General features: G+C 50.6%; 2 protein-coding genes across 6 annotated transcripts in view; one reads left to right on the top strand and one right to left on the bottom strand.

Moving 5' to 3' along the window:
- Positions 1-10,619, top strand: part of LOC149341148 (retinol dehydrogenase 11-like) — a 49,894-nt gene extending 39,275 nt beyond the window's left edge. For 3 of the 4 annotated variants that reach the window (XM_089543028.1, XM_089543027.1, XM_089543026.1), the window contains 5 exons: positions 280-516; positions 1,144-1,236; positions 1,752-1,937; positions 7,745-7,854; positions 9,073-10,619. In XM_089543028.1, coding sequence (XP_089399154.1) covers positions 280-516; positions 1,144-1,236; positions 1,752-1,937; positions 7,745-7,854; positions 9,073-9,258 — 812 coding nt within the window. In that variant the 3' untranslated portion in view covers positions 9,259-10,619. Of the gene's footprint in view, positions 1-279; positions 517-1,143; positions 1,237-1,751; positions 1,938-4,551; positions 4,780-7,744; positions 7,855-9,072 lie in introns of all 4 variants that reach the window. The other variant, XM_089543029.1, reaches the window with a different exon arrangement.
- The window catches only part of LOC149341147 (retinol dehydrogenase 14-like), a 243,055-nt gene that overhangs the window by 104,739 nt on the left and 124,241 nt on the right, over positions 1-14,075 (bottom strand). The gene's annotated exons all lie outside the window — the stretch shown is intronic.

Genomic DNA, 14,075 nt, shown 5'->3' with positions numbered 1-14,075 from the left:
ATTTTCTTTTTACGATGGATGCGTCAGTATACTGATAGCTTCCTACCCTTGTGCTGGGCTTAAAGTTGAGTTAGTCGGTGAACAATCTTGCAACAAAACCAGGGCAAGCCAGTGAGCACAAAGACGAAGAACATTCGAGAACCCTGACCTTTGATGAACGTCCAGGTCCGTGGGCCCCTCTGGTTCTTCTGTCTCACATTAGGCACTCGCAAGCCATAGGAGAGAAGTGCTCAATGAGCGCCGGCGTGGTCATCATTTGCGGCCTCTGCTCTGTCGCAGGCATCGGCAAGGAGACGGCCCGCGAACTGGCGCGGCGGAATGCGCGCGTCATCCTGGCCTGCCGCAACCCTTCCAAGGCCAAGGAGGCCGCGGCGGACATCCGCGCCACGACGGGCCGGGACGTGGTGCTCGTGCAGCTCGACCTCTGCTCGCTGCAGTCGGTGCGCGAGTTCGCCCAACAGGTGGTCGCCACCGAGCCGCGCCTGGACGTGCTCATCCTCAACGCCGGCATGATGTGTGAGCGCCACCTTTCTCCACGTCCCGCTGCCTCAGACCGGACCTCATAGTCATCTCTCCACTCGAGCGTTAAGTTCATTTCCGTGCTTACAAAGCGAGAGCCGTGACTAAATGTCGCTCTGTGCTCCAATTTTCTTGTTCTGTGTTGAAATGTTTGTGTGTTAGTTTAGTTGTCAGGAGAGGTTAATGAAGGTCGAATGAAGGAATAAGGTGGACTGTAAAGGATTTGCTCCCATAGCTGACTGGTATTTTGGTCTGAAGAAGGTGTCTCGCGCATCAGGACCTTCTGAGACAGTTATGGCGACGGCGAGTTTCTGTATTGTTCAGCGCTTAACAGGCTCCGGGACAGCATATAAATGTTACTGTCGCATAATGCGAAACAGCACGGTGAACCACAAGCAGTTCGAGCCCATGCTGACACAAAGAGAGATAGCGGCGGTGGAGGGCCACAGAAAATTGATCCACTTCCATGCCAGCCAAACGGTTTATTACGGCATAATCCGTGCTTCCTATCCACAGAAAACATAGCTTGGATACTTCCATGCTATCAGTAAACAATGAATGAAAAAATGACGTGAAGTCCATTCGCTTGAATGAAACTTGATTGGGCTCCTGGTCTCTTTTCAGCGCCTCCAACGCGAGAAGAAACGGAGGACGGCTTTGAAGCGACGTTCCAAGCCAATCACCTCGGGCATTTTCTACTGACGCATCTCTTGCTGGGTGAGCGTGCGCGAAAGTGTGACGCGTAAATGAAGCAAAATCCATATATTGTCGAGTATCATATGCTGGATGGCTTTGCCTTAAATGCTGCTGACAGTAAAGATTACTCGCATCTGCTTCGTGTCGAATTCACGTCATAACCTGAAGCCAAGCAGCAAAGGCACGTGCCGCTTTGAGAAAAGAAAAAGAAACTGTTCTTCAATTGAAATCAAATTTAATCTTTATTCCAATGTGAGAGATGCTGAGGGCAGTGAACAAAAAGCCTCTAAATTGGTTTTACTAGGTCCACGCCATTTTATTACGTGGCAGCATTGCATACAGCAAGAATTAAGATTAAGACCAGCGGATCAAAGTGTCAGCGATTCCTGGTCGCTACCCGCCGTCCCATCTGGATGGCGCTCTTAAATGGCACAAATGTGAGCGAGGTACAGTTCACGGGCGGGGCCGCTGATTAACGTGGCTGCCACCGTATAAGCTGAAAATGAAGACTCGACTTGTCTCGGGGCCCTTCGCAGATCTGCTCAAGAAGAGCCAGCCGAGCCGCGTCGTGGTGGTCGGATCGTGCGGGCAGGTGGCGGGCCGGCTCGACCCGGACGACCTCAGCTTCGGCCGCTACTGGTTCCCGCTGCTCAACTACTGCACCACCAAGCAGTGCAACATGCTCTTCACCGTCGAGCTGAGCAGGAAGCTCAAGGGCGCCGGTAAGCCATCGCCGCACTCTAGGGGAGAAGAGAGCCAGTGACGACCAGCGTGTGAATAATGTGTGTTGTTCAGAGCATTCGCCAATTAAAAGAAGAAGAGTTGTTTGGGAACAAAAAATCTAAACGGAGACTTAAGGAGGGGCTGACACATTCGCACAATATTGCTCCGCTATCTTCCTTTCCGTTTCCAGGGGGCGTATTCCGCAGAGCTAGGCAACTTTGAGTAATGTGTTCTTCAAAGCACAGCGCGAAGAAAAGTCTACAAGGGGGAAAACGCGGGCACTGTTTTCCCATTGTGTGCGTCTTCCGCGCTTCTTTCTTGCTCATTGCCACACGCGGAAACAACTTGCTGTACATACCGTTCTTAAGAGATGGGGGTTTCCTGTAGCTTTAGTCATTTGAGAACAACTGAGGTTTATCGACAACCAAGAGGACTTCAGAAGCTTTGTAGCTTTTCTTTTCAGCCGTGTACCGGCGCTTAAGTGGATGCTAATAGAAATTATTTCCTTCAACACAACCGCTAGACGGGTGAGTTGGAGGCGCACTGCAGCGCGAAAGACCAAAGAAAGAAGTCTTTCGCGCTGTCGCCCAGCAATTATTTCTTTGTTTGAAGCCTGCTGTTTAACGGGGAAGTCACATTCACACAATGGAGCAACATTGTCCCCGCTTTGACCTGTACATTAATTCAGCCTTGTCCTACCAGCTACTACAGCCGTCCTGGTCATGTTACATAGAAGAAAACAGTGCCGCGAAGGCGTGGTTCCTATAGTTAAGTCTAACTAGGTACATGTCAGTACGAATCTTACAATCAAGGACAGAAGGAAGTTGTATACCTTTGTGTAATAGACGCACGATTGTTCTCAGGAGCAGTTATTGGCAGCCGTTCCCCTGCTTGCTGTATCGTCCTGGTACTCACCTATGAAGCAGAAATGTGGAGGCTAACAAAGAGCGTTCAGCTTAAGTTAAGGACAACGCAGCGAGCTATGGAAAGAAAAATGATAGGCGTAACGTTAAGACATCGGAAGTGGGCTGAGTGGGTGAGGTAACAAACACGGGTTACTGACATCCTAGTTAAAATCAAGAGGAAGAAATAGGCTTGGGCAAGGCATGCAATGCGTAGAAGGGGGCGGCAGGCGGATGGCGGCAGGCGTAGGCGGGCGGATGAAATTAAGAAGTTTGCGGGGATATGGTGGCTGCAGCTGGCGAAGGACAGGGTTAATTGGAAAGAGATGTGAGAGGCCTTTGGCCTGCAGTGGGCGTAGTCAGGCTGATGATGATGATGATGTTCCCTTGTGTGAAGCTTACTTCACCTAGACCAGATGATGCAAAGTTTAAATAAGGGAGAAGAAATATCTATGGTGTCTCTTTTTTTTTTTTTCGACAACGAGGTGCGTTGCGGACATGCGCGAGCCCTCAACGTCTCTCTAAAACCGCCTTCTTCTTCTCATCCAGTGCAACCGGGCGAAAGTGCAAAGTCCAGCGCGACGAGCAGCAAGCAGTCTTGTCTAGCGCTGTTGTACAGTCCTGTTGTAGTTGTTTCATTATTGCTATCCCATCCTGTTGCGAACGTGTATGGGGAGGATGCTATGCAGCTGTTTCTGCAGCTCGGAAAGGGGCACGTGCCAAAACTGGATGGCAGAAACGCAAAAAAAAAAACTTGTTTTTGCCGTTTACAAGGCGATGCATATTGGTGGCGTTGACTCCACCTCTGCGTCGCACGTGCGGCTAATTGAGGAAGCGGTCTTGCAAAAGAAAGAGAGCTGTGGCATTTGCAGTGTTCGCGAGCAATAAGTTGAATGTACTGAGACAAAACCTTCGGCGTGATGTGAAAAAAAAAAAGGCTAATGCGTCATAGTGCATGGTATATTGCCAGCTGAGAAATATCTGGATAGTGTCAAAAAACGATCTAGGGTAGCTACTCCTTGTTATGTATGAAAACAAAGAGGCATTGCGTCGCCAAGATAGCGGCGCTACACTTGCCAGCAAATGACAGGCTAAGCGTGTGAGCTTTAGAACTTTCGTAACTTTCTAGACCTTTACGGAATGCTGTCTAACAGGTCCGGTTTGCTCGGCGTGCCTCGTCAGTTTTGCCGCCGTTTTCCGCCGTGCATGAGCATTTTTGGTGGGTTTTCACATAGCGTAACTTCTCCGAGGGAGCACAAAAGCGATGCTTGTACTAGAAACCACTGCAACCGCTCAGCGATGCACCGACGTTCCTGAGGAAGCTGTCCGCTATAGGCAAGCAGTCGTGAATTCATTGCGCCTGCTATAGGCAACATAGTCTAGTCCAGGGGCTTACCGCAGGCAAAAATTAATGACTTCTCCTCACTATAAGCCCCACTCGAGAAATGTAGTTCAGTGGGGTATCTTGCTCGGCATGCATTGCAAGTTGGGTCGAGGCGATGGAAAGATGGGTCGCGCAAAAACAAAAAAGAAAGGCATCCACAAGTGAGGACAAGACGGGACGAGCACCTTGATAAGTTACCTTCCTACCTTCCTTTCCTTGACCACTCTGAGGCGGGAGTTTTCTCCGCGCGTGTAATGTAAAAGAGGATTTGACACCAATGGCAGCCTTTCGCTTACCTTTGGTGCTACTGCATTTGTTCGTCGCCAGCCGACTCTTCGTCGACCGGAAAGCTGCCCGAACCGACTGCCTCAGTGTTGCCGCCAACTTCGAGCCCAGTGGTGCTAACCGAATGGCCAGAATCCGCATTTGAAGACGCTAATTCTGAGGCTCCAGGATCTGCCGGCTCCTCTGACAGGGATGAGGTGGATTCCTGGAGGGCCTTCAGCCTCAAGAATCGCCACTATAGCGGAAGGAACGTCCGCAAGAGGAGTCCATGTGAGTCCGGAATTATCGACACACGCCTCGGCGGAAGGCTACGTGGGCTGCGGACAGCCTGAAAACTGTAGAGTGGCTCTATTTCTACCAACCTTGAGAGCATGCCTGGGGGAAAAAAATAGCACATATCTTCACTACCAGCCTTAACATGGGACGAGAAACCTAGCTACTCTGGCCGTGCCATTGTGTGGCTTTGTGAGAGCGTTAAAAACCGTGCGACAGACTGTGGTGATGGCGGCGGCGGTGGTGGTGGTGATGGCGACGTGGTCTGGCGGGTTCTACGTTACTCGTCGAGGATGTGGATTGAAAAGTGCACGGAAAGCGGTGGTGGTGGTCCTGACTGACTCCAGTGGGCCTTCGCTAACCCTGCCAAACGGGAAAGAACTGCGTCTTCGTGACCGGCGCATCGCAACGTCACGACGGTATGGACAGTGTAGAGAAGAGAAGCAAACTGCGCGAAAGCCTTTTCTACCCCCTCTAGTCACGAATTCACTCCAAGAAAATTTTTTAAACTACAGATCTTTTTTGCAAAGAGCATGCCTAAATTGCTCACAATCATTGCTCAAAATGATTCATTATGCAATTTCTATTGCCACCTGAAGAGCCTGCTCTGGTCGAGCTCGCCATAAGGAATGAAAAATTTTGCTACCTCCGGGACTCCACTTGAGGCTTTGTCTGGCGTGTATTTCTTGTTGTCACATGAAGATGTGAGAGCTACGCCCCAGCATGCAATCAGCAGCCTGGATTCACCGGGAACGAAACGGGCAGTAAAAGCTTCCTGAACGCCTTTCAGCCGCTTGTGGCTGAGCTTCAGTAGAATTAAGGTGCCATTAATGAAAAAACAAACAAATCTCTCAAAATAGTTTCCTAGGACGCTCTCCAAGATTCTCATTTGCTGCTCGACATGCGTGTCTATAGAAAGCATAATGCAGTTTGCAGGTCTAATTATGTAGCCGTATTTTAAACATTTGAATACAAGTCGAGCCCACGTGTACTTATAATAGCGCAGATATAACGAACGCTTGCTTATTATGAACAACGGCGTTTCTACCGTCAAAATATGCACTAAGACAATGACAACTCGTCTCAGACACAAAGAACAACTGTGACCGCACCAATCGGTTATAGCGAACGAGGAGGCGCCGTAAACTCGCACCAGTAATTCAAAAACTCGTGCTTCCAGTTTAGCGCGGAGTGTGATGAGCGCGTCTCTCAGCCTCCATGGCACCGCCCGTGAATAACATGCCGACCCAGAAAAGCAAGAAAAGGGAGGCACTGATACGGCAGGTAACCGCCAGCCAAGCGCGCGCCGATGACCTATAACTTATAAGGTCAATCATTGCCCGCGTGCGCGCCGGCTTGGAGAAGCATCCCAAATGGAAGAAGAAGCGCAGTGGGCGAGAGACTGTGGCAGCGTCGAAAGCGAAGCTAAAGTGCATGGTCGTGGATCAACTAACGGCAGCGATTTGAAAAGTTTGAATGCCTTGCTGCCCAAGCTGGTCACGTGGTATGCGTCGCCTGCCCCGTCGGCCTCACGTTTCGTGCTGCTGCTACCTGCAGGCAGAGCAACGTAGCAGAAAGTGCAGCTGATACATTGTGCGCATGTACGTTACTTCCGTCGCTGCGTCGGCGCATGAACGATAAATACACAGTCGGAGACGCCATGACCAGACGAATGTAGGCTTGTGCCAATGCGTCGTTGATGTAAAGTTGGCCTGATGTTGCCTCGGATGGCTACGTTCGTGCGGACGACAGCATGGCAGAGCCCTGCTTTGACGAAGTCATTGTACGCAATAGGGGAGCACTCCCTTATAGTTAAGAATTTGATTAATGTGGCCGACTTGCCACCAACTGCCATGGACGCTTCAACCACGATTAGTTAAATCCCGTCCACAAAGCAGATTTCTGGCAGCAAGGATCTCGGCGAAGAGAGCATGACCGCCCTGGAGAGCCTGGAAAGCGCCGTGGTAGAGGGCTTGCGTTGAAGAAGAAGACGCACATGATGCAGGTTTCAAAGAGTAAACACCATCTCTAGCGGACTTTATATTTTTGTCTGTAATGCAAGCAGTCCACTGATTACGAACATTGGATGCAACGGACGCAGCCCGGGTGGCCTCCAGGTTCTTTATAAGTGGGCGCGACTGCAACTCTTAAATTAAAACATCGCTCATTTTAGTGTAAGTATTCTGAATATTTCAGCCTCAGAAAGACCGACCAGCTTTCTCAACGTGCTAAAACACTATTCGGATGGATAACTTTCTGGCTAAGAATGCACACTAAAAGGTGCATGAGGACGCACAGCACCTGCCCCCCTCCCCGTTTTATTAGTCCCAAAATAAAGTTTGTAAACAAATGCTAAGGATTGAGTTACACGTGGAGTTAGGTTTTCGGGAAGCCTGCAAAACACCCCGAGGAACCCACACGCTCTACAGAACCCAGTTTGAGAATCCTCGCTCTATCGTGCATTTTGCTCGGTGTTTGTAGTGTGTTTCTCTCGGGTTATTGATCGTTTCCGGTTAACATTAGGTTCGTACCGGTTTGCGTCCATCGCATTATCTGCAGCGAAAAAAAAAAAACAAAATGTGCGCTCTGGACCAAATAATTTTATGGGAAATTTTCAGTGCAGCCCTTGATTTGATGATTAATTTGACGAACTAGAAAGCCTTCGATTTGCTCGCTTGACTTGGCTCATAGTGATTGGAACTAGCCCTGCACTTGAATCTTCTTTGGCTAGAAACGCACTCTTTATAGCAGCGTACTATAACCAAATTGGCTCATTTTGTTCTGACGGTGATGCTGGCCATATCATCCCTCGGCGCGCTCCTTATAGCGAAAAATTTAGCATAGTTTCGTTTTCCGCATATGGGTCTTTTTGAAAACAGCAACTCTTCACATACGCCGAGTGAGTTGAGGCGAATCAAGCGAAGAGTTTCTTCTTCTGTGCACTTTGTTTTTGTTGACGCAGGTGTCACGGTGAACTGCTGCCACCCTGGCTTTGTGCGTTCTGAGATTGCCAACAGGACCACGGATGTTCAGACATGGCTATTCAACCTACTACTAAGCTTCTACGGCAAAGTAAGAGCCTACTGATGTTTTCAAAAAATGCTGGAAATTGTCCGCAGGGTCACATACCCTATGCGCAGAAGGGAAAAGTTTCTCGGGGGATATTTTTCCGCTTATGCAATTGATCAGCTGCACTGGGTTAATGAGACACTGAGTAAAAACCGTGGTCCTAGCTGCATCTATAGATTACCGCGCTCTAGTGATCCAGAGGTTGCTTTCGCTGTAACTAGAAAGGGCAAACAAATTAAACGCAGGTATCGCGGTCTCCCCAAATTTCCGCTAGTAAACTGCGGTGACGTGGATAGTTTTTTTTTTTTTTTGCCAATCTCTGAATATAGTTACATCGTCAACCAATTCCAAATGGTGATCATGGATTCCTTTTCATTTTTGATGCCATGAAATTAAATCAAGTTGCAGGAAAACAAAATTTTCCCTTTTCAAGTCCAATTTTCTCCGAAAGGAAGGGGTTTTTTTTTTCCTGCCGAGAAAATACCAGCATAGTTACAGCAAAACACGCACGTAACCGTCAAATAGCGACAGCTGTCAGTTTTTATAAAGAAAAAAATTTGGGCATAGTTCGCAGTCACTCTAACGAGCTTCCGAGAAACTTTGCTTCAATGAGCAAACACACAGAACTGACGAAATCAGGGAAGCCAATAGGAGCTAGCTCTGGTGGTGCCGCCTCAATCCGGCGCTCCGTTTCTACGACGGCAGCTGTCTTCGCCAATACCAGAGCGGTCATCCTTGGCCCGCTTTATAAGGGTTCCGTTTCTCGACGGGGACGCCTGAGAGTATTGCGAATCGCGACGTCTTCTATGGGGAAATTGGGGCGATCGTGAAGGGCGGAATCTTCGCTGATACAATGACATGTGTAAATCATATTTGCTGGCGCTTAGTGAACACATGGGACAAGAACACAAATACACAGGACAGACGCTAGTCTTCAGTCCGGTGTGTTCACTAAGCGCTAGCAAATATGATTCCAAACGCTTTCCAACTAGCCCAAGTTTCCGCCTTAATAGGTGACATGTGTAAAGCTGACGTCACGTATATGGCCTCACATATGTGGCCTCATGTACGTGGCCTCACTTTATTTCGTGGCACTAGTTATCTGGTGGAATTGGCGATTTAAAGTGCCGTTTCTCAACGTGCAGAGCTTTCTTTCTGCTGTGTAACTTAATCTGCCCCCCCCCCCCCCCCCCCCCCCCCCCCCACCTTGCTACTTTGCAGACAGTCAAAGAAGGCGCAGAGACAACAATATATCTGGCTGTCTCGGAGGACGTTAAGACCGTGAGCGGAAAGTACTTCAAGGACTGCGCCCCGACCTTCGCGGTGCCGTGGGCCACCAACCCCGTTGCGGCCAAGAAGTTGTACGAAGCGTCCATCCGGATGACGCAGCTCAAGGAAGTGATCTGAAGCTCTGCAAGGGAGCGATGTGTGTCGAAGAAAGCGGGACTTTCTGGCCGCCGCCTGCGCGTCATCTTCGATGCTGCTGATCTCAGCAGGGGTGCGGAGAGCGTGGAGAGAATGGTTTGCGGATTAATGCTTTAGTGTACCGTGACCACCAAGTATTCTGAAGAGGCAGGGCAACCGCGCTAAGGAGATGAACAACAGAGGAACAGGTAGATGTGTGTGCTAACTACCAGATGATTTATTGCGACGGGCTTGCGCCAGCATGTATAGAGGAAACTGAGGGAGCATGTGGAAAAACAAAGACCGAACGATCATAAAAGAAGCAAAATAAAATCATAAGGAGGGCTCAAAACAAAACCGGGAAGGGAGGTAGGCTTTTGTTGGTTTTATTTTCGCTCGATTTTTGCTCATGGTATGATCGCTGGGCTTCTCTATACACGTTGCCATGCCTGTAGCAATACACCACCTGGTTGTTAGTTCACGCACTAGTCTGTTATCTCTTTTGTTGTCACGTTTCCTGGTCTGTTGCCAGCCTTCTCACTAATGATGAACCGACTAGCCCAGGTCGGCCCTCTTCTTCTACCAAATATGGGTTCTCAGGATGGCAGTTACCGCGCCTTTCTCTCTCCTCAAGAATCGTTCCACATCCGGTGTAGGTCCTCCACCGCCACCTCATCTTACCAAAAGGAAGTAGATATTTTGTAGCTCGTCGCTGAACGAACAGTACACAGTGGCTGTAGTACGCCCCTCAGCTCCGATGGGACAAAGACAGTATGAAGCGGGCTCTGACTCACTGGGGACATCCATCAGCATCTGTCCGTCGCTTCTCTCGTCTACCCTGCGTGGCAGCATCGTTTGGAAAGAAGCCGATGCCGAGCTCTTGTGAAAGAAAGCATATCGTCTGACGCACTTCAGCTGTTGTCAGCTGTGGCCACAGAGAGCTGTTTGCCGACACGCCGAACGTGTCGCTTGCAGCAGTGGGGCAGATTTCAGCAACGCGCCTGAGGGCAGCGACTGAAATTGCTCGTATTCAGGACGATAGCGACCACTTTTGTGTGCCCTATTTCATAGAAATTTCGATTCTGCGGCAGTCTCGGCTCCTTGCGTCGCACCGAAGGCGACGCCAAGATGCGCCTTGGCCGCCCTTGCGACTCGTGCAGGCCACTTCTTGTGGCCTTGGTCATCATTCCTGCGAAGCTGAGGCTCGGAAGTGCTCTCAAGGATTTCGGTGATGGTTCTGATGACACTGCACTGCGGGTGATTTACAAGAAAGCACGCAGACACTGCCCGTATATTACTCTGCAATATATCTTGTCATCTTCTCTCTGTGAGCCTGACATACAAGCGCAGTGCTGCCAAACGAACCCTGTCCCGTTTCAATTTCTTTTGTTTTTGTGTGTATGTGCGCATGTGCGCTGCGCTAGGTACGTCATTCACTCACTTTGAGGAATCAAGAATTTACATCACTCTTACGGTCTCATTGGCGCGTGGTTATCAAACAAGGTAACGAGGCATCGGCTTACCCGCTAGTGACACCCACTACCAAGGCCGAAACGAGTCGGCGGAATTGGACATGAAGGTAAGTGTGAGACGCAAAATGTCATTTAATGAAGCGCGTACGGCGGTGGAATATTTTCAGACATGAGATTTGGCGTTCGGAAAACCCAGGGGAAGGTGATTTAAAGCGGACGGCTCAAGCCGCGTAGTGTCAGGTACTCCGCTTTTCTTTTACCCGTAGGATTACCGTTACGCCGACCATCGCTGATCCCATCAGCAAGAGCATGCTGCATCTGTCTAGTTTTCAGGACGTGTAGCAGGAGCTAGTGCTCTTTTTACAGTGGACGAGGACGATGCAGGCTCGAAACGTGGCCTTTCGCAGTGCTTGCCTCGGATGCGTGCTTCGCTTTCGGCTTGTTGGGGTGCACATGGTTATAGGTTGTACAAGTCCAATAGGCTAGGCTTGCGCCGGCTTTTGCCCGTCTTCCATCTCGGGCCGACAACAAATGAAACCAAATAGCAAGCATGCCTGAAAGTGGGCAGGCATTGTCAAAACCTTTTTCCCGCGTGCTCGCTTCGCATGTACCTCTTCCAGCTGACAGTCGATGCGCTACATTACTAAAGCGTAGGCGCAAGGTAGTAATTTTCTGATTGGTTGTGGATTAGAAAAATACGTTGTTTCGGAGACTCACATCACACTCGCGCGTCTGCGTTCTTACTCTAATATGTAGCGTTGTTGTGGAGCTGCACACGGCTTCAGCGTTCGGCTGTTGATTCCAAGATCGCGGCATTGAATCCTAGCCGCGGGAGCCGCACTTCAATGGAAGGCAAATTAAAGAGGCCAGTGTGCTGTGTGATGTCGGCGCACGTTAAACTTTCCCAAGTTGTCGCCTCTTTGTCCTCCCCCCCTCTTTTCAGCCCTGCAGATTAAGCCAGCCGAAAAAAATAAACGGCAGTACTGTGTCAAAAATGCGACAAAATGTTTTGTCGTTTTGACAGATTTTTCTGCTGTTTTGTACTCTTTTGAGGCAGTGCTGCTTTTTTTTTTTTTTTTGCACTGTGTAGCGCTTTTCTACAGTAATTACACAAAATTCTGTAGTTACTGCAAATATTTCCGTTGCTACAAGTTCATGGGCAAAAACATTACGAAAAACCTGTTGTGACCACAAAAAACTTTCTGTTCTGCTTTTCGGCTGGGCACTGCGCCTTTTCTAGTAACCAGCAGTAATTAGAGGGAGCGACGAATTCTCAAAGCTGGCTGCATGAGCGTGGATGAACATGCGGCATCTGCGATGACAATCCAGCACAGGATGACCAAGGCACCGGCCCATCTACTGTAACGAGCGAGCGACCTCCTGAAATAGCAACACCCAATGTTTCCTGAACACGAGCCTCCAATTCGATGACATCGGCTGCCGCTGTCGCACTCGATGGGGTGCACCGTACTCCAGGCATTTCAAAAGAAAGTAGTGTCGGTGTTCGTCTCCTCAGCCGCTGTGACTGCGCAGTGGCTACGGCTTTCTGCTACTTTGTGCTCGCGGGTTCGAACTCGGGCCGATATTTCGGCGTACGCTAAAGGTGGTCTAAATTAATCTTGAGCACTACGCTGTGTTGTCCCCGAAAGCCTGCCTAGACTTTGCAACACGAGAAAAAATATGAATTAAGCAGGCGCAGCCAGGCGCGGCTGAAGAATTCCAGCGCCGTATAAAACATAAGCGCCTGCTTTCACTGCGATTCGTGTGCGGCACGAGGACACGGCGCGCCTTCATTAGACGCACGTACTCTGCGCGCTCCCCTCCACCTCCCTGGTGTCCCCCTTTTTTGATGTCACAAAATGTACCGGGCGCGCGGAAAAGTCGCAGGGAGAAACCCAGAGAGCCCCTTTGCAACCCCAAAGAGACCTTCCAGCCGGAGTTAAAAGGGAGCGTAATCAAAGGGGTACTACGTCACCGCTGTGTGATGGCACTGTGAACACAACCGGGACGTCGTGCATGAAATCACGAGAGCAGTCCTTAACGAGCACGCACGCCTCTTTTCGCGTTTCCATCCAGCGCCGGTGTGCGACGTTGGGGGGGAGGGAGGGGGGGGGGGGGGGATTGAGGGCGCATGCGCGCGGCTGGCGGACGCTATCGTGCGCATAGCTGTGACTCTCTGATTCTTTGCCATCATGGAGGAAGAAAAACTAGGAGGGACCATGACGTCACAATCTTGAAGCCTAGTCATAAAAAATATAATGGAAAGCATCATGGGAAATAGGCCCTCACGTGACAAGGCAGTGGTAGCTCTTAGCTGGATTTCGGTTTCGGTTTCGCTCTCTTGCTGTACGAGCAACTACGCGACCATCTGCTTGCGTTCACTGACGGCTCCGTGGTGAGCGCAAACTGCTCGCTCGCCGCAGCGGCCACCATCCCCGAGCGACGCGTGCGCTGACTGCGGCGCAGTGGAGACACTTGGAGCACATGCTCCTTCGCTGTGCCGCTTCTGCAGTGCCGCGTCGCGAGATTCTCGCGGCCTGCAGGGCGCTGGGAATCATCCCGGACAGTCTCGAAGCGCTCCTGTGGCCGCGCGGCACTGCGCGCACCCGTGATATTCTAGCCTCTATACCCGTGACAGAACAGTGGTGAGCCTCTGTGCGTTCATCGAACAGGCGGGCTTGACTTCCCGCTCTCTCTTCGCCAGGTAGTGCACGCGTGACACGAACGCTCCGTGGGTGCTACCTCCGACGGTATACGCGGCCGGGCGCCCCACCCCGGCCGCTGGTGCAGTATGCCGCGCGCGCGATTAGTCCGAGACAGGACGCTACGAGCGCGCGGCTATGTATACATACAGTTTACTTCTTTTTGTAAGTGATTGTGCGCAGTGGCCGGGAGACCCCGCGCAGGGGCAGACGTAAAGCCGCCGGCACTCTCTCTCGAGAGCGAGAGAGAGAGAAATACTTCACTGCTGAATTTCACGTCGGAACCGCCTATGTGCGCGCGCGTATTCGGAACGACTTGTGCCTTGAGAATAGCGGAGAACGGAGGGCCCATGGGCGGGCCGAAGTCCGCCTGCCCGAGAAATAGAATCTTGCGCAGCGCGCCGGAGCGCTCGTTCGACACGTCCGTCCGCCGTGAGCGCACTGGAAGCCGCTGCGCCCTTTTTTAGAGGCTCGTTTCTTCGCCTACTCTCGAGTTCTCCGCTCATAGCATGCGCTGAAATAAACGCTCCGTATGTGTGTATAACGACGAAAGGAATTCCTCTCCATTCTCTTTATGAACCACAGTTGAACAGTGACGAGGTCGCGGCCGCACCCTTTGATGAAAAGTTTACCCGCAGTTTTCTAC

Source organism: Amblyomma mixtum, chromosome 5 (genome assembly GCF_055824585.1).
Source record: "Amblyomma mixtum isolate Tamu chromosome 5, ASM5582458v1, whole genome shotgun sequence".
Taxonomy (NCBI): Eukaryota; Metazoa; Arthropoda; class Arachnida; order Ixodida; family Ixodidae; genus Amblyomma; species Amblyomma mixtum.
This window is presented reverse-complemented; position numbering and strand designations above follow the sequence as displayed.